At 34.9% G+C, this 26,048-nt stretch overlaps 1 protein-coding gene across 1 annotated transcript in view; it reads right to left on the bottom strand.

The window, feature by feature from the left end:
- The window catches only part of LOC121430109 (relaxin receptor 2-like), a 45,139-nt gene extending 23,320 nt beyond the window's left edge, over positions 1-21,819 (bottom strand). Inside the window, exons 1-3 of the mRNA XM_041627385.1 lie at positions 21,367-21,819; positions 4,923-5,057; positions 1,094-1,219 (exon numbers count right to left, since the gene is read on the bottom strand). Of these exons, the coding sequence (XP_041483319.1) occupies positions 1,094-1,219; positions 4,923-5,057; positions 21,367-21,454 (349 nt within the window). The 5' untranslated portion in view covers positions 21,455-21,819. The remainder of the gene's footprint in view (positions 1-1,093; positions 1,220-4,922; positions 5,058-21,366) is intronic.
- Between the last annotated feature and the right edge of the window lie 4,229 nt (positions 21,820-26,048).

Raw genomic sequence — 26,048 nt, forward strand, 5'->3', positions numbered from 1 at the left:
AAAATGGATATTAAAATAGATATAACCCAGTTCACAGTTTCCCTTTCCCTTTATTCGGCTAATTTCAAAGCAAGGTATCACCTAAGATTTTTTATATAACAAGATGCATAATTTGCAAAGGCCTGGTGAATAGAATAGAATAGCTTATTAAAGTTTAATTTATAATTTGGCTAAGAGCAAATCACCAGTCCCTAATGGACGCACTCTTGTTTTTAATAGAATATATATTCAAAAGAATATATGAATAATCAATGAATAACCTCCCACAAGGACATTTGAGTTTAAATAACCTTCTGATGATCATGTACTAAAATGAAACTAGGAAAAACTAGGAATTGCTTTATTGTGACGGTTTCCATCTAAATTCACAACGCACGCGCACAGGCTAAATAAACATGAGAAGAGGCCTTTTTATACCAGATAACAAACAAATCAGTGATCTTGATATAACTTTTTTTTCAGTATAAGGAGAGTCATCATAAACGAATCAATCTTTGAAGGCAAATAATTAGGACAGGCGGGGATTTAGAGGGAGAAATTGTTTGTGGGGGTGTGAGAAAGGGTGAGTGAGGGTGTGTGTGTGTGTGTGTAAAAGTCAGAGAGTGAGAAAAAAATTGGTGATGATATGGTTGATGGTATATCACTCTAGGGTGCTGCTTCGGAAGAGACAGCGGGTATTTCGGGAAATGGAAAAAAGGGATGAAAGAAAAATGAAAAAGAATGAAAAATATCATAGAGAAAGGTATTGGTTCTTAGTAGGAATGGCATCATCATCGGCAGCATCAGAAATAATATCAATTTCGTCACGGTCATCATCAATATCATCATCAACTTCGTCATCACCATCATAATAATGGTCATCATCGGCAAAAGCAGCATCAGTATCACGAGGGAATAGCATCCCAACTACCTGGTACAACCCCGGGTATTACCATCTTCATCGTCATCATCATCAACATCATCATCATCGTCGGCATTACCATCACCAACGTCAACACTATCATCATTCATTATCACCATTCATTATCACCGTCATCACAATAACCATCATTATGCTTATTGGCAGTTAATTTGCGAGGAAATAGGTCTTTACCGCAGAAGATCTCATCGACGTTCTCTTCGCAGTCGGGATAGTCATCGCAGACGTAGCGCATTGGTACGCACCGAAACCAATCACCAAAGTTACACATGAATTGTGTTGCGTCACAAAACAGATTATCTGGTGGTGATTAAAAGAGAATATCAACATTACATCATACCGTTATGTAAAGTACACATATTGTGATAGTGTCCTATGTGAAAATATTATTCACATTGTTCAAATGCTAAAATTAAACAGTCTGAAGATATTTTCAGATACCTCGACAGTTTGAATGTTCACAGCGTGTTCACATAGTCGACTATGTGAATAGTTACATCTTATACCCCCTTTACACCAGATGCTACGGAGCATTTAAAGTGCCATCAACTTGACGACTTGGCGAGATACTTTATCTTGCCATGACGACATTATAATCTTATGAAATATGACGTCGACTTGGCGAGATACGTTTTCTCACCAAGTTGACTTATAAAAAGTTATATGACTTTGCGAGATGTTTGGACTCTCGCTGGGTCTTGGACACTTCATATCTCGCCATGTCGACATAAAACTGACCGAAAAAACACTCGCAGAAAACTGTTTTTTTCCCGTCATCAAATTCACTCATTTTTTTCACAGAGTAATTATGAAACATGGAAGAATCTGAAAATGAAAAAAATCTTCGATAAGAAATCTTCGAAATTTTGACTTTTTTATAAGTATGTCGAATTTCTAGGAATTTTGATTTGCGACTTCTCTCTCATTTCGGTGTGACGAGTCACATATGTTGACATGGCGAGATACCTTATCTTGCTAAGTTGACTTATAAAACATTATGTTTATAAGTCAACTTGGCACGTATCTCGCCATGTCAACATAAATAAGGTTATAATGTCGACATGGCAAGATAAAGTATCCCGCCAAATCATCAAGTCCATGGCACTAAAAAGAGTAAGATGCAGTTCCCGCTACGTTCTTGAAGTTCAGAAAAACCCTAGAACTTTGCGTCAACTTTGATTTTCTCGAAATTTCCACGTGCGTGCTACGACCGCGCCACGTTACTGTGAAGTTTATGCTGCGTGTGTGATGTGCCCACTTAGTTTATTCTTCTACGTTGCTGTACGGGCCTATTAACATTGGGAAAGCAAGAGATATTCATTCGAGCCAACCCATTGCTATTTTTTATTTTGATATGGCTGATTGACAAAGTGTATGCATATGATTGTCCATCTCACACTGATTCTATTTTTGGTAATTACTGAACTTCCTTTTCCCAAATTGGGAAGAAATATCACCAATTTTGGACCATATTTTGACTGGCGGAAGGTTTAGGGCTATTTTGCTGTGTGAGATGATGAATCTGCTCCCCCCGACGATGTCTTCAAACACGCCAATTTATTTTTAAAATGAGCCGGTCGAGGGACCCTTTTCTGGTCAGATATGGATTGCCAGATATATATCCTATCCACTGGTAGTAAACATTCGACCCCCGAATTTCATCCTTATTTTTTATGAATTTCTTAAAGTGCCAATTTAACACACGAGTCTATGGGGAATGAATTGGGCCTGTGATACCTACGTCGAAACGGTTCCCGCTACGTTCTGAATACATCTAGAAGATTGTGCGACTTGCCTTGCTCGTCGATTTCGACGTAGCGCCAACTGATAACCCATTACACCATGGACTTACTACGTCCATACAGTCGCGCCGAGTCAAAGAAAAATGGCCATGATGCAGTGGGAACTGCTACAGCGAACTGAGAGTGTAGCGAGAACTGTTGTTGACGTGGCAACCGATTTTTCACCACGTGGACTTTGAACATATCCAAAGTCCACGCAGCTGGAGTGCCGTCTGAATATTACGTAGTGATGACGCAGTACAGACCTACTTACAATCCCACCGAGGTAGCATAAACGTATAAGACACGGGAAGAACGTGGCAACAACTCTTTCAATGTCTACTGTACTGCTACGCGACCACTACGCGGCCATCACGCACAATGGTCTAAAACGTCCTTTGGCACGCGCACGTCCAAATATACGGAGGTATACCAAGCACAGCAATCAGCTGGATGTAGTCAGAACGTAGCTAGCGGGAACCACTTCAACGCAGCATGCACCCCTTTGCGCGCAAACTAAACCTAGTGGGAACAGTCTTCAAAAGAACATGGCGCGGACGTAGCATATACACTTGACAATTTCATTTTTTAAGAAAAATAAATGAAGTTGGCGCCGGGTGCTAGGTTTTCTTCGGAATTTCAACAACGTAACGGGAGCTTCACCTGATGTATAAGACGTACGTAGTGACAAGATGTGCGTGGCGGTCGCGCAGTTGACATGGACATAGTTGTCGCTCGTTTTTTTCCGTTCAATTACGTCTATGCTACGTAGTTGGAGCTGTTGGAGCTATGCTACGTAGTTGGAGCTGTAGGTCCTAGGAAGCCTTGCTGCGTCATTACTACTCACTGTTCAGACGGTGCTCCTGCAACGTGGACTGTGGACACATGCTCAATGTCCACGAAGCGGAAAATCGGGTCTCCAGAGATCATGCAGACTATGTCACGTCAATAGCAGTTCTTGCTGCGCTCTCAGTACGTGGTAGCGGCCTCCATTGCGTCATATCTATTTCCCTTTGACGTAGCGAGAACTGCATGGACGTAGCGTTGGTTGATTACGTGCATGGTTAAGTTGCTTTTAATGTCATCATAACCTACAAAGACTTACAAACACTTGGGTGGTCATTGGGGTCACTCGATTGGCTTCTGTAATTAGAAATCGTTGCCACAACTGACATTTATCTTAATTTTACAGTATACAGTGCGTATCAAAAAAACGTTTACACTTACAAAAAAATTCTGTAAAATTATTCATTTGTAATATCCTGAAGATTTTTCCATATTTTAACATTGGTACAGGTCCATTTAAGCAAATGACGATATAACTGTCGAAAAATATTTCCGCTTGAGAGAGCACCACTTACTTTTGAAAAGTTAGTGAAAAATGATTTGCGCAGAACTTCGAAATAGTTATGCGAATAAAAGTAGACCTTAATCATGAAAAACACGTTGAATTTAGCTAATAAAATTGATTTGAAGATATCTTTTACTTTTTTAACTTGTTTCATTGCCCAAAACACTTCAAAGAGTGCATTGCGCCCCACCCCCTCCCCCTCACACCAAGACCATCGTGATGGTATTTGCTTTGCACTGAGCTGTGATCCACATGAAATGGCTTAGGCTTGATTTTCATTTTGTTTATCACTGTCAAGCCTGGGAAAAGTCTGGAGAAGCAAGTATTAAATGAAAAATGACATGTAAACCCACATTAAATGATAAAAACTTAGTGAAACAAATGCTGGAGATGTCTGATTTAAACTTTTGGTCAGATTCAGTTATGTCCTCAGATCCAGCTGGCACAAAAAGAGTAAAGGTTGTGCTTAATAAGTGTTGAAATTTCAATTTTGGTGGCGAAATTGTTCTAAAATGCTTTTGATGTATACGTTTTATTTTAATTGACTAAAAGTGGAAGGGAAATGTATGAGAAATGTTTCGCAGGATAAGTTTGATTTCGCCCTTTCCCCTCGACACAGCGTGAAAACGGGCATTTCTGCGCAAACAGATTTCTGCGAGCTTTACAAAAATGGACAGTACTCACTCAAGTGTAACATTCTGTCAAAACTTTTACTTTCATTTGATAGATGAGACCCAAACCCAGGAATATATGTGAAAAAATTACCTACATGTTGTATATTTTTTAATTCCCAGGGCTTTTTCAAAGTGTAAACGCTTTTGATACGCACGGTATAGCTTCTGAGAGCAGGTGAGGACACAGAACTTCATACCACAAATGTATTCATCGTCTGAATAAGGGCATCGGTTTTGACCATCGCACACGTCGGTAAGGTCAAAGGTCAGAGAGCTGTTGAAGCAGGCGAATCCCCCTTCTTGATCATTGTTGGTATAATTTCTAGGAGAAGCTGAAGGAAATTAGGAAGAAAGGTAATTCATTTGGTTGGGACTCAGTATTGTCAATGATCTGTGACTTTAATTTAATAATAGACACGTATTCAAAATTCGTATAAGTTTTTATCGAATGCATCTTTTGAAGAGGTGATCGTTAAAAAACTTTCAGCATGCTCTCTTCCAACTCACACTTTAAGGCCACCGCACACCTTACGACTGTTCGCGATCCGATTTTGGAACAAATCGCATTTTGCTCATTTCCTGAAAATGTGAATGGAACATATCATTTTATTTGAGGTTGAAATTAATTGAAATAATACTAATATAACCATTTTGTAAGATTGCAAGCCTTTATTTTGAAGTAAAGGCCAAATTAGTTTCAAATCGTAGCCAATCGTACGACTGCTATGACGTCAGTACGACTAGATATTAAATTCGCTTTTATTTTAAGAAGGATGATAGCATAGTCACAGATTTGAACATATGTATTCGTACGATGGTTTAGAACATTACACAGTAAGATATTCCAAGTCTCAATATTAGCATCAAATTCTACTACATTTTATTCTGAAATCGGGTCGCAGACCAATCGTAAGGTGTGCGATCGCCTTTCCTTACTTTATATCATACATTAATATTACCATACAATAATTATGGCATTTTGACATGGGGATGTGCAATCCAAACACAATTACAACTCGCCCAATTTTTGTATAAATTAAGTAAAAGATGATCTCCCCACATTTTTTTCAAATATGTTCTGTAAAAACTCTTCAATACATGATTACCCAACGAGACAAAGTACTTATAATCACCTACCCCCAACCTGTACTCTATTAGCAATAAACCCGTTCGTCTCTTTTGGACCAGTGTATTGGAATTCACTGCCCAATGACTTTAAAGAATCACCAAGCATTAATATTTTCAAGCGCAAACTTAAAAAGTTTCTAATTTGTCAATAATCCATACCAACAAGTCAAACTAACATATAACTGTAACTAAAAGTACTTACATCTAATCTTTAAAGGTTAAGTCCACCTCAAAAAAATGTTGATTTGAATCAATAGAGAAAAATCAGACAAGCACAATGCTGAAAATTTCATCAAAAATCGGATGTAAAATAAGAAAGTTATGACATTTCAAAGTTTCACTTATTTTCAAAAAAAATAGTTATATGAACGAGCCAGTTACATTCAAATGAGAGAGTCGATGATGTCACTCACTATTTCTTTTGCTTTTTATTGTTTGAATTATACAATATTTCAATTTTTACGTTTGACGATTAGGACCTCCTTGCCTGAAGCACAAAATGTTAATATAATGGAATTCCACGTGTTCGGGGAGGAATGAAACTTCATTTCACATGACAGTGACGAGAAAATAAAAGTATTTCATATTTCATATAATTAAATACAAAAGAAATAGTGAGTGAGTGATGTCATCAGTTCCTCATTTGCATACCGACCGAGATGTGCATATAACTTTTTTATGAAATGAAGCGAAACAATAAAATGCCATAACTTTCTTATTTTACATCCGATTTTGATAAAAAAATTTAGTGTTATGCTTGTTGATTTTTCTTTTTTTTCAAATTAAGTTTTTGTTGGGGTGGACTTGTCCTTTAAATATCTATAAATTTGCCTAATATTATATATTATAAATAATATTAGGTACTACAGTGCCTAATGACCTCTGTACCTGTCATGTTCCTTTTTTCATTTTTCAGTTTTATTTCTACCACCCTTTTCTCCCTCCGTTTTCCACTCTTATAATTTCATCGTTACCATTACAATAAATGCCCTTTTTAGACAGGCTAAAAATTCCGTAACCCCGTACTATTGGTGGGGCTAAATGGCAATTTAGCCCCACCTATAGTACGGGGTTAAGCTTAGCCCACTTTCGTTTTACACAGCGTTTTTGCAGAGTGGGCTAACCCCACCTATAGTACGGGATTATTTGGCCCTGCAAAAAAGCAGGGTTATCCCACCAATTGCGGTGCTAAGAGCAATAGTACGGGGTTAAGATCGCATGTGTAAAACGAAAGTGGGCTAAGCTCAACCCCGTACTATAGGTGGGGCTAAATGGCAATTTGGCCCCACCTATAGTACGGGGTTAAGGAAATTGTAGCGTGTGTAAAAAGTGTACGAGTGAAGCACTACGAATGATCGACAAAAACCACTAGTCCGGGGTTAGCGAGTTTCGTGTGTAAAAAGCAAGCATTCCTTATCCGGGGTTAGCAATAACAATTTGGCATGTGTGAAAAGGAAAAAAAATAGTACGGGGCTAAGGATAGTACGGGGTTAGCGATAGTCCGGGGTTAAGAAAATCCTGTGTAAAAAGGGCATTACTTTCCATTTTTTTGTTGTCGGTTATTCGCTCTATTTTGGTAGGGGAAGGCGGGGTAAGTTGTGACAGTTTTTGCTTTTTGCATGTTATAATTGATATGATTAATAATCTTGTCGAAATAAGTACCTTGCCTTGAAATTTAATTCTTCTGAAATATTTTCCACCTATATATAACTTTCTATCCCCACGCTGAAAGTCATCGTGACCTTTGAAAAAAACGATGTCAAATGGCTCAACTTGCCCCATATATGGGGTAAGTTTGAGCCACCTTCTGGGGTAAGTTGAGCCACAAAAACTATGTACAAAATGTATGAGGGGAGAACCAGCATGTCAATTGTTTGTTTAAAGTCTTTTCACTTGCTAATTCTCTATGAATACTAACATCCTTTAAAAGGAAAAGAGCATTCATGTAAATTTGCTCCTTTCAGCCAGCATTTCAATCGATTTTTATGGTTTGTTTGTTTTTTTAAGATACATTACCATAGGAATTACCATGGCTCAACTTGCCCCATGCTGTTTGGCTCAACTTACCCCAGTCCGAACTTAGTGCGATAATTTTGTATCCACTTATTTATTATGCATCCATCATATAAAAGACTATGACAAGAATGAAGATCCATACCTGGACTAATAATGTTGTTATCATGTCTTTATTATATTTAAAGACGTGTGTGTTTATAAAGCACTTATCTATTTCACACTCTTTTTTACTTTTTTGGCTGAAATTCATATTTTTCCCTCTAAAAAACTACTTTTTGTTTCAAAGTTGAAAACAATATGGTGGGGTTAGGGGTTATGCTATGGGTCATCAATACAACACCACCACAATGTCTGACTCATTCATTATTGGCCTGGGACTGGTGGCTCAACTTGCCCCTATGCTCAACTTACCCCGCCTTCCCCTATTTTATGGAGTACGTATTTTAAGTTCGTTTTCCGTCCGTCTCATGTATATACGTTATGTTAATTAGTATTGGAACTTAGTTTAGAGACTTGCTTTTTTTTAAGAAGCTCTGCTTTTCTCATGTTCATATTCATTCATTTTTGTCAATCAGCAAAATCAAATTTAAAAATTGAGTAAATTCAGTAAATTTATCTTCAATTTTTGTTATGAAATGTCATTGAACTGTATGTATTATTTTGAGTATGTATTATTTTGAACATGTATTTACACTGTTACTCCGATTATATCATTTTTGAACGGAAATAAATATGTCTAAATTAAAAAAAATACATTTTTTTAATATACAGACAGACCTTCTGTACATTAATCTACAGGAGGAGTATGATTTTACGCGGGCCCCTGAACATGACATGCAGGCAAAATTAACAAACATCTAATTCGCTGGTTAAGATCGGGCAAATAGACACGCCATCGGAACAATTAACATATAGGCCCAAATTTCAAGCTTTAAGTTTAGGCCTAAAAGTCCGTTTCCGCTATTCCATCTTCATATAAATCAGTACATAATTCTCAACATTTTTTTTTATTTTGCAAATGTTACATTCAGAATAATCAGTGTTGAAAAAGACTTAATTTACAGTAGGTTAGATTTTAAATGGCTAGATCTATATATAGATCTAGGCCTAAGTCTCTATTTGAACAGGATGCCCTGGCCTGGGGTTATATTCTGAAAACGTTCTTATCACTTTTGTTTACTTTAATCAGATGCGATGTTGTTCTATAGCTAATACTTGGCCCCACCAGACCAGGTCCTGATTCAGCTATAAAACTGGAAGCCATATGTGGTTGGTATCATTTTACTTTTCATAAATGGAGTCAGGTGTGCTTGTCTGTAAAACATTATGATAGATAGAGAAAGAAGGTTCCAGACCATTTTTTTTCTAGTTTAAAATACTCGTTGGCCTAAGAGATGAGTACCTGGAAATTTTAAAAAGCTTGTTGAAAAAGAGTAATTTTGTTTATTACCTCTAAAACTCTAAACTGTAAAATATTAATTGCAGATCCAATTGGACCAAGTTCTTAGTCGTTCACACCCAGGCAGAAGTACAAAATCGAGGACCATGCAGATCAGCAAGTGGAGTTACAACTAAATTGAAAACGTTCAAGGTATGCTTGTTTTAATGATATTCAGGCTGTATCTAAGCTCGTCGTCCTCCCTCAAAATATGTATAATATATATATATATATATATATATATATATATATATATATATATATATATATATATATATAAATGTATGGGTGTTTGTGTGTGACTATTATTCCCCCTTGTTTGTTGGGGGAGGGGGCTATGGCCAATTGTGCTGAAAAATGTAATGCCATGTAGTATAGCTCCATTGTGAGTTCATATCTATTTGATTTCAGATTTCAGATTCACCAATGTATACTAATTATCTATATCTCCTATCTAATGTATATTAGTCATACATGTGCATGTAGTCACTTCAAAAAATCAGTTACTCAGACAGCAATTAAAAAGACGAAATATTAAAAGTTATCCTCTGATAAATATTTGAATTCATTTACACTCTTTATCACCAAAACATACTACAAAAATAGTGATCTATTGATAAACGGCGATCTATGATTTTATCTGGACATAGGCCAAAAGTAACAGTATGTGCCAAACTTGTTTTTACATAAAATGTATCGCACTGAAGAGCAATAATTAGGGTTTAAAAATCTTCTTAATAAACTGGAACTAGTAAGAATTATTTGCATCAACAGCTAATTTTGCTCTCTTCTATTTTCTGTTTACAATGCAGGTTTCACACTTTCACAGGCTGTTGAAGTATCATAAGTGCGGTTTAAGAGGAACCGATTATGAATAGCAAGTTAATAACAAGTAGTTACTTCATTCTAACTACACACTGAATTAATTTGAATAAATGTGTCATGTATAAAAAAATTTCGTGAATTGTACTGAAACTAAACATCTGTATAAAAGAGTATGCGCATAAAATTAGTATAAGTTCAGGTTCATCAAAGGGCAATGAGTGCATGAGTATAAGGGCAAATGTATCATTTTTTATTGATACTTCTGCTGGTTCTTATATTACACTCTAAAAAAATCAGTAAAAATGACTAGTTAATAGGGTCAGCTGGGTGCAACTGTTATTCTAGTCATATTCGACTATTTTCTAGTCATATTTTACTAGAACAGAGTTATTTCTGATTAGGATATATGTCAGAAATGTGAATATCAGTGATTGCCATATCAGTTTCTCCCAGCTGACTACTAGTCTGGTCAATTTGACTGATTTGTTTTATGAGTGTAGTTTTAGTGAAATAAAAGATATACTTTAGTAGTATATTTTCAAGTTTAAAGGCCTATTCATTATTAGAAAAGGACTTCATTGAGTGACATACTTGGAGTTGTATAATTATAAGACCAAAAATAATGTATATTCAAATAAAAATCATGCATAGTTAAAGGTAAATGAAGGTAATCAGAGGATTAAAAAGAAATACTAGTATCCCTCCTGGATCTTATTTAATAAACAAGTTATTACTACTGTACTCTTGTCATTACGAAAAATACCATGGCCAAAAAATGAAAGTTTTTATGTTAGCTGCAACAGGAGGAAAGTTACCACCAATGCAGGTTCTCATAATGCTTGAATAATAATGTAAGGAAAAGTTGCATTTATTTCATGTTTGATATAGACGTAAATCATGGGCACTGACGAAGAGTGTGACTTTACCTTTCATTTTTTAGATCTACACTCCTTTTAAAATCTACGATTTTATTTCTACGGCATTTACTAAACTATTTTTTATTATTTTATCCCATATGCCGAAGCATACTATAATTACAACGGTTTAGTAAATGCCGTAGAAATAAAATCGTCGATTTTAAAAGGATCGTAGCTATGAAAAAAAATGAAAGAGAAAGTCACATTATTCGTCCTTACCCATGATGTGACAAAAAAGAGAATTCAAAATCCGTTTTTTAAACAGTCGTGAAAGTCGTGAAAAACACGTCTGTTCATTGGTATACGGATTGTGAAACTCAGCTTTCAAACAAATCAATGCACTATAAACATGATAAAGATTGAGATAGCGCACTGTAAAAGACGCGTTGCTATGACTGCAAGAAGACAATGGCGAATCTCCGGCTCCAAAACAGGAAAATCTGTAAAGGGCCTCATCGCCAACATTCGATTTTTAGCAGTAAAAGTACCTGAGTAAAATAGAAATAGTCTGATTCGGCCAAAGGGGGAAAATCACAATTCTTTTAGTAAATACATTATAAATAAAATCGTAGAATTTAAAAAGAGCGTAGCTCTCAAAAATGAAACGTAACGTAAAGTCACACTACCTTTCTTTATGCCGAAGCAGACTATTTCTATTATATATCAAATATATATACTATATCTTGGAAATAGACGAATTCTAAACACAGTAGACAATATGAAATTTTGTTAATGGTTCTAATGGTTCTCTAATGTATGGATTGTGAAAGGTACTTAGGGAGATTGCTGTATTTTGTCCTGGCCCCATTAAGAAGAGTGCCTCTTAATTGTGTCGTGTCACATCAGTAGATAATTGCTTGTCAGTAATTTTGAAAGAAATATCGACTATTTTTTGAGAGACAGACTAATGTGGAAATTAACAGAATGTCAAAGAAGTTATGCTCTTTTATGAAATCCTGGATATATTCTTCATATTTAACTATCAGGCTTATAGTCGGGCAGCATTATGTCATCTTCTGCGACAAGTTGGCTAAGTTTGATTTTTCACTTTTATGTGATTTTTGCCATCACAAGGAAGAACTTTCAACTTGGTGACAAATTACTATTAGTCATATTGACCATGGGAGGGGTCAAAATGTCGTCAATATGGGTAAATTTTTGAAAATGTCCCGATTGTGTCAAGTGATACATCATTGCTCGTCTTGTTATACTAAACCAAAAAAAAGTAGGGAAAGGCGGGGTAAGTTGACCATAGGGGCAAGTTGAGCCACCAGCTCCAGGCCGATAATTGGCCGACATTGTTTTCAACTTTGAAACAAAAAGTACTTTTAGAGGGAAAAATATGAATTTCAGCCAAAAAAGTAAAAAGAGTGTGAAATAGATAAGTGCTTTATGCACACACACATCTTGAAATATAATGCAGACATGATAACAACATTCATTTGATTTGATTTACTTATTTTCCGTTTCACAATTGTACATAATATGATAAACATAACAAGGTCGAAAATACGTCAAGACAAAATATAATATATATAACATAATATAGATTTAAGGAACACAATTCAGTAAATAAAGATATCTCAATTGACATTTGTATTTAAAAGAAAAACGGAGGGACTTGCCGAAAAAAAACAAAGCTTATACAAGAGGCACGCCCCTATCTTAGCTACATAACAAAATTACAACAAATAAATATTGGGTCTTAATAACAATTTTGTTTAAAAATAAATACAAACATGGTTAGTCCAGGTATGGATCTTCAATCTTGTCATAGTCTTTTACATGATGGATCCATAAGAAATGTTTGGATACGAAATTATCGCATTAAGTTCGGACTGGGGTAAGTTGAGCCAGACAACATGGGCAAGTTGAGCCATGGTAATTCTTATGGTAATGTATTTTTTTTAAAAAACCCTTAAAATCCATTGATATGCAGGCTGAATGGAGCAAATTTACACGACTGTTCATTTCCTTTAGAGGATGTTAGTATTTATAGAGAATTAGCAAGTGAAAAGACTTTAAATAAAAAATTGACATGCCGGTTCTTCCCCATACATTTTGTACATAGTTTTTGTGGCTCGACAGACCCCAGAAGGTGGCTCCAACTTACCCCGCAGATGGGGCAAGTTGAGCCATTTGATATCTCTTTTTCAAAGGTGACAATGACTTTGATTGTGGGGGTAGAAAGTTATATATAGGTGAAAAAATTTCAGAAGAAATAAATTTTAAGGCAAGGTACTTATTTCTACAAGATTATTAATCATATCAATTCTAACATGCAAAAAGCAAAAAGTGCCACAACCTACCCCGCCTTCCCCTACATGATCATATACCCATGACCTTTCTTTTAAAAATTTTGGCTGGAAAAGTAAAAAGGTCAGCAAAATTTAATCAGAAGGCACAAATACTAGAAGTATTGGGGGGGAATTATTTCTTTTCATAGTCTATGCATTTAGATAAGCCTAATAAGCTAAGCAATTTATATTTATTAATGCCTTATTTAGAGGATAAAAGGGTAAGTAAAGTCGGATTTGGGTCAAATGAACTCATTAAGGATTAAAAAAAACACAATTTTCGTGGACTCTTTTTTATCATTTATTTTTACTCCTCATACATGTCATTTCGTTTATGTCTAGATTGATATGTCCGAACAGAATAAAAAAAACACACCATTTTGATTTTTCTCTTCACTTTCATGCTTTTCGCGATTGATGAAATAGCTGTCAGAATTAACCAAAATCCTTTTAAAATAATAATTACCATAAAATCATAATAAATGAAGAAGAAATGGGCCCACTCATTGATATATTCTAGATGTCGTTTTAAGTTGTAACCAACGAATCTTATAAGCTTTGGCGCGGTCTAACAAAGTGACCGCCTTTAATATAAGTTGTTGTTGTTTTGTTTTTAGTTCATTCTGTTCCCAAACACAATTGTCACATTCTAATTTTTTTGTAAGTCTCAGAGTTTCCTTGATTAGCCACGGAGTGATTGCTTTATTTAATTTCTTCACGGCTTTAAGTTCTTTATATTCTTTAATTTGAATGTAAAAAGGAAACTTCTATACAGGAGAAAAATATAAGTCAGGTAACTGTCATAGTAAACACTTCAAATTTTCCTTTATAACTACTACCTAGCAACGCATGATATAGAGTTGGAAAGGTTTCACACTCAGTTACAAGTTGTACATGCTTATCTTGTGGACAATGGTTGAAAACTTTTTAAACATATTTCTTTTAAAATTGTGTATTTCTTTGATTGATAAATATTTAAACTAATTTGTGACCAAGTAAATTAGTTGTATCATGTTATATCATTACTTTTTCGAGCAGATCGAATTAAATGTACGCTGATGCAGATGACTAAAGAAAAAACAAACTAATAAAATTAATATCAGTATAGGGTATATCTGTCCAGTATTGGGTACCCGATCATCAGTCCAGGAGTTCTTCACCATTTTCTGTTTCTCCAGTAATAGGCCGTCGACGTTTTCATACCCATCGGGACATTCACATCATCAGTGCAAATCATCCTGTTTTTCTTGAAACCGCATTTATTTGTTGTACATGTTCATTTGCAGAAACACTAATTAAATTCAAGCAAGGCCTCTGGTTCTGGTGGATCAATACACCGAATTTATATCAATTGTCCATATACTACACTGTTAAAAATACCCTGATTTTACAGAAAAAAGAAAGAATATTTTGCAAAGATCAATCACAGAATCATTCTGTTAATTCATAAAACAGGAATTTTTACGCAATTTAACAGATCAGGTCTGTTTAAAAAGGGGAAAAGAGTGTTTTATTAAAGGAAATTTGTAAGGTTCCATACACCAAATACCAATTTCCTGTAAGATTACGCAATTTGGTAAGATTACAGGTGTTCTCGAGACTCTGCTGCAGGAACTTCTTTTATTTTAAGGACAAATTTTCTAACATTGTAATTTCCATGAGTACTGTGTGGGAGTAGGAATGCAGAGGCATGGCCTCCAGGACGTTTTCCAAACCAAAGCCATGAAGAATGATCGTACTGTGTGTGGTTGGGGTGTGGTTTCAGGGTAGGGGGCAGTTGTCACCCCTCTTTCCCACTCTGAGCGAACAACTTCCATTCCATTTCCTTACAGACTCGTATTTTGTTCGAACTATGTTGCAGAGGAGACACAAACCTCTCTATTTCCTTTAGAATCCGTTGTGGTAGTTTTCTGTCGAGCCAATGACGGCAAAAACATCGAGTCTGGCGTCATTGCATTGCAGGAATGCCTTGAAATGACTTGACACCCCTTTTCCCGCAAATATTCCTATGTTGCCTGTGCCCTTGAAATCTAAAATAATCTTATTAAACATCTCGCAAGGCTTTCCATACTTTTGACAATGAGCCTATAGACTAATGAAAATTTTAACGTTTTGCTTTTTTGTCTTATATCTTGTTAAGACAAAGTTTTATGGTGAACGGGGATTTGCGCATGCTGCGCCGGAACTCTGGAATATCATCCCACACAATTTAAGGCAAGTTGACACAATTGGGCTATTTTAAACTGCATTGAAAACATATCTATTTAATTGAAAAGAATATTAACAAAGCATTGCCAGCTGCTTTCCCTCATCTTTTCTTTTTCTTCTAAAGCGCATTGAGACCTTTGTAAGGTGTAATGCGCTATACAAAAGCTGGTCTATTATTATTATTATTATTATCTAAATGTTTCATAATTGTTGCACATTATTGACTGGATAAGAAAATTCTTCATAATCTATGATTAAATAATGAAATCACTTAAAGGTTAACGAACTTGTAATTGTACATGATGTTATAGAGCTAATATCAGATAATGTAAGCGGGATTAGACTTTCTGCCTAGGGTAACGTTGACTTCATTCATCCATTCAGCCTCATTCTGATCATGATTTTAAAATATTAATTCGACATTTGTATATAACAATAATAATAATATGCATTTATATAGCGCAAAAACTATTTCTATATATTCTATTGCGCTGCAAGAGCTTTCTTTGTGCTGTACATACTATTGGAATAGATTGGTTTTTAATTTTAACTTGAAATTATGTAAATTTGTTCCTAATGTTGAGGGGAAGTTTGTTCCATAGTCGTGGGTCTGACATCAGAAATGTCCTAGTGTTGCTTTAGTCTTGTGTGGCGGTACTTGCAGCGTGAGTGTATCTTGTGAGCTACGTAGGTGATGGTCATGAGATCGGGATTTCAATTTCAAGAGATCTGAGATATAACTTGGGGCCTGGCCATTATAAGACCTTTAAAGACTATCATTAGGATCTTAAATTTGATTCTTTGCCGGACAGGTAACCAGTGTAATTCTCTCAGTAATGTGGAGAGAATTTGGGAAGACGACATATTAAACGTGCACATGTGTTTTGCACTCTCTGCAGTTTGCTTATTTGAGAATCGGCTAATCCATAGAGAACACTGTTACAATAATAAGTTACCTGTGATACAAGCATGAACAATAGTTTTCATTCTGTCTTGATCAAAAACTTTACGGATACGTCTCAAGTTATAGATCATAAAATAAGCGTATTTACAAACATCGTTGATTTATGATTCCATACTTAAATGGGTATCAAAGACTACACCAAGGTTTCTGGCTTTATCTGATGGATTTATAACCGAATCGCCAACAGTTAAGCTATAGCCCCCAAATTTTGAAACCTGACGTGGGGTACCAATGACCAATAATTAAGTTTTCCTATCATTCAACATTAACTTATCCAGGTTCTAATATATGCCACACAATCTTCTAAAGATTTATCATCTCGTGATGCATTTGGGGAGAAAGATAAGTATAGTTGTGTGTCGTCTGCATAGTAAACAATAAGGGGCCGAGACGTGACCCCTGCGGTACACCGAAAGGCATCTTGAATACATCGGACATAGTATTATCCATTTCGATTGACTGCCTTCTCTCTGAAAGATAGGATTTAATCCATTCGAGTGCATTGCCATTGATTGCAAAATGATTTTCAACTAAACATGAGTGGTCTATCGTGTCAAAGGCACTGCTCATATCAAGTAGAAGCAATGAGACCTTTTGATTGTCCATGTACATTAAGAGATCATTTTTAATTCTAAGGAGGACTGTTTCATTACTATGGAATTTTCGATATGCAGACTGATTAACAGGCAGAAGTGACCGAGATTCAAGGTACATGCCCAAGAATTTGTTGGGTATCAGCGCCTTCAGCTAGTTTAGAAATGTACTAAAGATCAGTAACAGGTCTCAAATTAATAAATTCTGTTTCAAGACCAGGCTTCTTTAGCAGTGGTTTAACTAAGGCAAGCTTCTACTGAGCAGGAAACTGTCCTGTTGATAGAGACAGGTTAACCATAGATACTTAATTACCCTTACACCCAAATTTCATGAACTAGGTTCATATCCTTTTTAAGTTATGATAATGTTGACGACGCCGCCGCCGTCGGAAAAGCGGCGCCTATACAGTTTCGCTCTGCTCTGCAGGCGATACAAAAACGATTGAATAAAAAAGAGAAGTTAAATCTAGATCTCGACCCTTCTTTTTTTTTAATATCCTTTGTCGCTCCCGCATGCTTCCCGATGTTAAGTAATGCCTTGTACCCGAACTTATACGGGTACCAATTAATGTTAATGACTTTAAATTCCAATAATAATTTATCATGGATTGATTTCGGTTTTTCGTGATATATGATATCGGACCTGTCTGAAGGAATTCGAAAGCCTTGATAAGGTATAATTTAAAATTCATGAAGATGATACTTACATCCACTGCTTATTAGTTTAACCCTAATTTTTGTTTTTATTAAATTCATTGGCGTACCGTGGGTCACGGGATTGGGGGAACACTAGAAAAACTTTTTTGATATTCAGACCAGAGAAGGGAACATTTTTAAAGACTGTTTTTTCTTAATACATGAAGAGCAAACATAATGTTTATACCAATCCACTAATGCGAACGTAAGCACGGACTGCAAATCCTATATTCATACCTTAAAAGGGGGCAATCACTTTAAGTAGTCATGAAAAGAAGCATATGACACTACATAAAACAATTAATAACTCGAAGAGCGAGGAAAAATATTTATTGACTTTTAGCATGTTTAGTACAATAGGCTTATATATATCTCATTAAAATGTGCGAGCACCAGGAATGATGAGCACATAGGCGTAAGGTAAATTATGTTTCATAAATTTATGAAAACAAATGTTTCTTATGTAATATCATATAAAATAATTTTTCTTCCCCCACTACGTTTCTCTTTCTCTTTTTCTCTCGTTTTGTTTTTTTTTTGTTTTTTTTTGGGGGGGCAGCCGATTGTACGCCCTTGATTATATTGATTTCTAAGGTACTGATTACCTGCCCGAAACGTCAGGTCTATACTCTCTTGCTCCCGCTACTACTTCATTCGCCAACTCAAGCCAGCCTTCTCTCACCTAATCAAGCCTTCTAACTCAAGCCTGCCTACTACTCAGCTTTCCCCTCCTTCTGGTTTACAGTTTTTTGAAGTACTACACTCATTTTGAAAAGAATACTCTACTTTCAAACCTCCACTTCCTCGCCTTTCCAATTCACCTCCATTTTTATACACTGTTCTTATTTCAGTCCCTCCAGGGCTTTACACATGGTGAACCATAAATCACTTCCGTGATTAATCAATACCTTAGAAATAATTAAACATATTTCCGTAACACAATTATGTAGTCAAACAAATAATGCAAGCTCAAAACGCGAGCTCCAGAGATATGTTTAATTATTACAATATGTCCTGCTTTTAAACTTCAGCCCGCACTACGTGCTCGCGCTGTGTATAAAATTTAGGGATATTTCAATTCAAATTAAAATTCTCTTTATTCATCCATTAAAAAGGAACAAGAATGCATATGAACAAAAAAAAATAAAAATGTGTAATTTGTACTGGTTTAGGGTAGATATCAACACGAAACAAAGTGTTATTTTGCACAATAAATCGGATGCTGCCTTATTAAGATTCAGGGTTGGCGGATTTAAATCACGTTGATTTAAATCGTGATTTAAATCGCGATTTAAATCACCATGATTTTTTTTAAAAAATCATTGATTTAAATCACTTCCATTGAAACATGTACAAATCATGGACAAAGTATTTGTTCAAAGCAGTTTTAATTCTTCAAGTCAACTGAAAAACTTTGAATTAACTTTATATCAACAAAAGGTCAACAAAGTCTTCATATCTACTTAAAACAAATTAAAATCAAATTAATAAAATCAGGTAATTCCTTAAAAACTACAGATGTATGTTGTCAATAGGACCTCATTTTTTGTAAATTATGTCGAGTTTTTCTTCTGAAATTTTACATTCTTTGTCAGTTATTATTAGTCAATTTCTTTCTTAACATAAAGTTTTCACATAATCCAAAGACTTTTCAGAGAGCAGTTTGTAAAAAAATATATAATATATAAAAGTCAATGAGAAAAGGTTTGTTGGCAGTTTTCCAATTTTGATCCTTCGCCTACACATAACTACGTCTGTCATGTAAAATAAAAAAATGATACCTGCATGTAAATCAACATATTTAACATGCCTCTTATTTCGTATTGTTACATTTATCATACATTTAATGTTTTAAATAACATAATTATAAAAATCACATTAACATAATGTAGTACAGTCATAATTTGACTGTTGAGAAAAGCTTTCTCTTAAAAACCTTTTAAGTCACTGTAGTCCATTTTATGTTCAGTGCCTCAAATAATGGAAGTTTTGTATCTGCATGTAATAATGGAAAGAGCTCTATAACAACGATTTGCAAAACTCAGAATAAACATTTAACACTGCATTTAAATGTTAAGATGCAGGTACTTCAGTTACAAACATTGGCAGTTGTAAGCTGTGTCTCATTTAAAATAAAATACTTCTTTTTGTAATACATATGTTGTAATTTAAGCAGTTTTGCAGTTTTTATCCTTTAAGTTAAAAGTAAGTAGATTTTTTTTCATACTTCATGGATCAAACAGATTTTTTGTAGAGAATATGGGAATAAAAATTGTAGATTAATGTAAAAAATCACAGTAACATAATGTAGTATAGTCACCCTTTGACTAAGCTATCTCTTATATTGTTCTCCAAAACTGAGAGTTTTGCATCTATACCTGTAGCAAGAGAAGAGCTTTTTACAAACTAAAAAGATCCTAAACATATACAGTTGTAGTCTCTCTTTAGCTATTGTAAAGCTGTGACTAATTGAAAAAAAAATCATTGATTTGAATTATTTCTCTTACAATATCCATGAATACTAGTAATTGGCAAAGGGTTTGTTGGCAGTTTTGATAAGGATTTTTTTCTCTTGGATTTTTTTTAATATTTGAATGAAAAATCCCAGAGGGGAATTTTCTCTACTCACTGGGAATTCCCTATGGAATATTCCTTCATAGGCCTATGTATGATAGAAAAAAATCAAAAAATCTTATTTTAATCAAAAAAATCTGATTTAAATAAAAAAAATCCAATTTTTTTTTATTTTTTTTTTAAATAAAAAAAATCGCCAACCCTGTTAAGATTGCTTTTAACTATTTGTTTGTCACTATTCAACTCTTCTTAATGATTGGTCCGGTTATCTAAATGATTTTGTTATAGTACCTGCATCAGCAAACTCGGTCTTTTTATGACAATTTTGAAGGAACAAAAATCCCGAGGAAGAACTATATGCATGATATATAGGTCTTTTATATCGCACACATTTTCATCTTTTAGAGTACAATGGATGCAAAATATATAATATGATTGTCCATAGTACAAATTCTGCCCACAAGCATTGATAGCTCAGTCGGTAGAGCGGGGGTTTCGGATTCCGGTGACCCGGATTCGATTCCCAAGTGGTGCGCTAGTGCCCTTTGGTAAGGCATTTACCCTCATTACCAGGTCCCTCGGAGAGGACCTTAAGCCGTCGGTCCTCCAGTTGCTTGCTCACAGGCATTCTTGCTTTCTTGGCAGTCGGGTAAAAAAAAACCCTTGGTATAACATAATTCAATATTTTTTTCAACTCGATCCGATCAAATACCAATATCAGGACAGTAGAAAACCTTTAAACTGTAATTTAGTGAATCATTAAATATGAACAAAATAATACTATAAGACAAAATGAAATTATTGATAACGAAAAAAATGAATAAAGAACTGTTTGATTCCGATCACATCTAAATAGGCCTGCATGAATATTAGCCATATTCCACCTGCTAGTGCAAATGAAATTAAACCGAATAGGACCTACTTGTAACCTACTTATGACTTTAGTCATAATTATAGGTAAAAGAAATTGACGTCGAATTCTTACTTTGGTTGAACGTGTTTCCAGATGATTGTGCCTCGACGTTCGTGACAACAAAGGTTAAAAGAATCACAACAATCCATAAGTCAAGCATCGTGATCTAGATAGAGATGTCAAAATCACAAGCATCGATCAACAATGTAATTACAACTTCAGCGACTTGACACTCTTATATCCTTAGAGAGGGCACTCAGACACTGCCGACGTTGACTGCTTATAAGATGAAGTAGAAAGTAGCTCTGCCGACCCGCGGCGCTTATACCAGCAAAAATTATATCACAACAATGTGCAAGAGATTATAATTGGGAGTACAACATGCACCAGTGTGAATTTCATACCGATATTACGGCAACACTTGAATGATTCAGTACAAGAGAGAATATCCATTTACAAAACCTCAATAATTCGTGTACCTAATTGGGACAAAAATGTAGATCTGTCGATTATGGGAATGAGGACTATTTCTGCAATCTATAAGCCACTTGCCCGTCAAGTGCATAGTGTTCTGTAACTCGATCTGGGAATGGGTTGACTTGCGTCGGTTATTTCCATTATGACTATTTTTTGAGGTCATGATCCGAGAATGAAAGCAGAAAATCAATCACAAACAAACTGGCGTATTCACACTGGAAGTCAATAGTCAAAAGGCAGTTAAATAGATTTTTTAGATTTCTTTTTACGCTAGCTGTTCATAAGAGCCTTACAATAGTTGTTTTGATGGTGTATGTATGACATGTTCCCATTTTAGGAGAACTTTGATGTCAGAAATTACGAACTTATCTCTTTAAAATTTTGCACAACGCTGCTTATATAACCTTATACAGTCGTTGTTTAATAGTTTTTAAACAATCATGCTCAATTCATTGAGAACTAAATATTTAAATTGAAACACTAGTGTTTGAGATTTTTAAACACCTGTTTAAATTTAAACAACTTTTGTAAGGTTCATATAAATAAATAGCGTATATAACGGTTTTAAACAACGTTTTACTGTGTTTGGCCAAACACGTGCTTTGTAGAATCCATACCAAAGTTATGACAGAAAAGTATAGGTGAAACGTTCAATAAACGCGGACGGTTTCTTATAGATACTCGGAATATTAAAAAATTCTTTTCTCTTTTTATTATTAGAATCTTAAGTCTTTTTTTGTTAAGGCCTATACTGCCTTGTGAAAAAAAAACGATAATTTCATATTAATCGGGAGGAAGATCTATGGGTTATGGTTATCAATTTAGCCTTTTCCATACCCAGGCAGCCTCTCCGACTCTCATCCAGGTCTTATTTTCTCTATCATGTAAAATTGTAATTGATCTTCTCTCTGATCAGTTTGTATTCTCTATGTTTTTGAAATGCCAAATGAAATAATTATAACAATAATAATAATGATAATAATAACGTAACGATCGCCAATATCGCCATAGCTGCCGATTTCGAATTAAATTTACCTCATGATCCCATTTTTTTCGAGAGTCAGATTTTTCTTCAATCAAACTTTAACCTTCTTTTTAACGTTTGTATGTTTAATTTCAATCGATTTATTGGGTTATTTCTTTTTCATTTTTCAACATCAAAATATTTTATAGCTTAACTTGATACAACATTCCCCTTTAAGTGAGTTCACGAAAGCTCACACTTTAGACTTTGACCCTGTCTTTGGAAGAAAAAAAAATATGAGCTGAAATTGCTCGTTGTTCGAAGGATGCCCAATAAGTTGTGCTTGTGACTTGGGCTCTAGATTCGGAATGTTTTAAAAACGTTAAAGATCTTGGTTAATGGTATATGTATGAGGTTGATTTTTCCAAGTTTGGCTCATTACATCACTAGAAAAATATTTATGGGTCGGTCGGCATATTTTTGATGATTTATTTCATTATTAATAACCAACAAAATGTCCCCAAACACTGTAACACAGATTTTGGTCGACTTGGTCAACTTGCGATAATAATTATCATCACACGTTTGCTGAGATTGTGGGCACATTATAGATTTTGTTCATAACTATAATAGTTTGAAATTCGCGGTCAAGCTCGTAATATCCAATTAGCTTTAAATTGATTTTAGAGTACCTCACTACGGCTTACCATCATACTGTACCACAGTTTCATTAAAAATGTTTCCCGTGATGCAGTTATAATCAAATCCATCATGCCTTTTAGAGACTCGGTTGCATTGTTGACTGCGATCTGAGATTGATAATTATTATGAAATTATGATGGGTATATATAGGGAAGGCAGGGTAAGTCGAGTCATTTTGCTTTTTTCATTTAGAACTTAAATGATAAATAATCTTGTAGAAATAAGTTCCTTGACTTAAAATTTTATTCTTGGAAAACACTTTTTTTTTACCTATATCTGACATTCTACCCCCACACTGAGAGTGACTGTCACCTTTGAAATAAAAGATGTCGAATGGCTCAAATTGAACAACCCATGGGGTAAGTTGAGCCACAAAAACTATGTACAAAATGTATGGGACAAGAAACAGCATGACATTTCTTTCATTTAAAGTATTTAAACTAGCTAATTCTCTATAAATACTAACATCCTCTAATAGTAAAACAACTGTATTGTTAATTTGATCCACATGCATGCGTATCAATCATTGTTGTCAATGGCTTTTCAAGTTGTTTTTTATATAAACATTACCATTATAAATTACCATAGCTCAACTTGCCCCATATTGGCTGGCTCGACCTATATACCCTAGTCCAGACTTATGTGAAATTTTCATATCATAACAATTTCTTATGCATCTATCATGTAAAAGACAATGACAAGAATGGGGATCCATACCTGGACAACAATATCGTCCTTATGCCTATACTATTATATTTAAATATGCATGTGGGTAAAAGCGCTTATCTATTTCACACTTTTTTTACTTTTTTGACTGAAATTTGTATTTTTTCCCTCTGAAAAATTATTTTTTATTTCAACGTTGATTAAAATGTTGTGGGGTTAGGGGTTATGCAATGGGCCATCAATATGTCGCACCACCATGGTCTGTAACTCATTCATTATCGGCTTTGGGGTGGTGGGGTTGATCTCAACTTACCCCTATGCTTAACGTATATACACCGCCTTCCCCTATATATCCACGACACTAAGTTTATTAAATCAATCAAAGCAGTCAATCAATAAAGTCGCGTGTAGTCTTTTAGTTCATATTTTTTCAGAGAGGAACCGAACATTTACTTAATTACCAGTCATGCCAATCCATGATGTTTCTATAGAGAGGCGGAAAAAATGTAAGTAGTACTGACCAGAAACTGCCCGATGTAAAGCTTACACTTCCAGCCAGTTTGCTCTTCTCTATGCAAATCTAACATTATACATAAACTACTACCCCCCCAACTTGCGTGTAGAGACGTGGGCTTAATGGGGCCACAGGCCCTCCATACGTTTCTAAACCAAGAAGGAAGTGGGAAAGAAAGGAAGGAAAAGAAAAGGGGTGAAATATGACTTAAATATTTGAATATTTGTCAAATAAGATTAGATTTTGTAATTAAAAAAATTGTTTTTTCGGCTCGCGTCGCTCACTTGCAACTTTTTTTTCCAAATTTTCCCTTTACACGTTGGCCCCTAAATATTTTTGAGTTGTATAGACACGTGAAGCAATAATATTGATCCCCACCCCTTAAAAAAAACTCACAGAGAACGACATTTGTGTCAGTCACCCCCAACCATGAATACGTTACCTCTGAAGGTAACATCATTTGCGCTAAAGACATTTGTTTTCACTGGTCCAAAATTATGTAATTCTTTTTCAAAATATATCATACACTGTTTTTCAGAGAAAAACTTGAAAAAAAATTATATCTTCTGAGTATATTAGACATCTTATTTATTAGGTAAATAGAAAAGTGTATCCCCCCCCCCCCCCCCCCCTCCATCAAAGGCAATCGACAAGTATTTTCTGAACCTACTGAAATATCTGTCAGTATATCAACGAGTACATATAGGAAAAACTAAAAAGTGACACTTCTTCTTTGAATGTTCCCGTTGGGGTTACACAAGGATCAAACTAATTAGATTCTCTGTTATTTGTACTGAAAATAACCTTTGGAAATCATCAAATTTATTAACCATTTATCAATTTGCTGATGACACAAGTATATTTTCGCTTTCAAATATTGTGATATTACTGTCCACAATATGAACAAGACAAGTGAACTCAAAAGTGTTTCTGACAGGTTTAAAATGACGATATGAAAGACTTAAAGGACAATTACACCTCAACAAAAAATTGATTTGAACAAAAAGCGAAAAATCCAACAAGCTTAACATTTGATTTGGCTTTATTTTTTTCAGTTTCACGGTCATAATTCATATAATATACATTTTAGAAAAGGGGCCTTCACCCTACAAGCTCTGCTCTTAGTCGGTACTTTTCATTCGATTTCATGTTGTTATTGAAAGCCCTATGATTATGTCAAGAACTCTCATTGGATTGAATTTGTTTGTTTTATTTTGATTTCTTCTGTCCCCACGAGAGTTTTTAAAGGGGAATGAAACCTTTGGAACAAGTAGGCTTGTGTCAAAACAGAAAAATCAAAGAATAAGAAGAAAGAAAGTTTGAGAAAAAAACAGACAAATAATGAGAAAGTTATGAGCAATTGAATATTGCAATCACTAATGCCATGGAGATCCTCCCGTTTGGCAATATGACAAGGATGTGTGAGTGTTA

Source organism: Lytechinus variegatus, chromosome 16 (genome assembly GCF_018143015.1).
Source record: "Lytechinus variegatus isolate NC3 chromosome 16, Lvar_3.0, whole genome shotgun sequence".
Taxonomy (NCBI): domain Eukaryota; kingdom Metazoa; phylum Echinodermata; class Echinoidea; order Temnopleuroida; family Toxopneustidae; genus Lytechinus; species Lytechinus variegatus.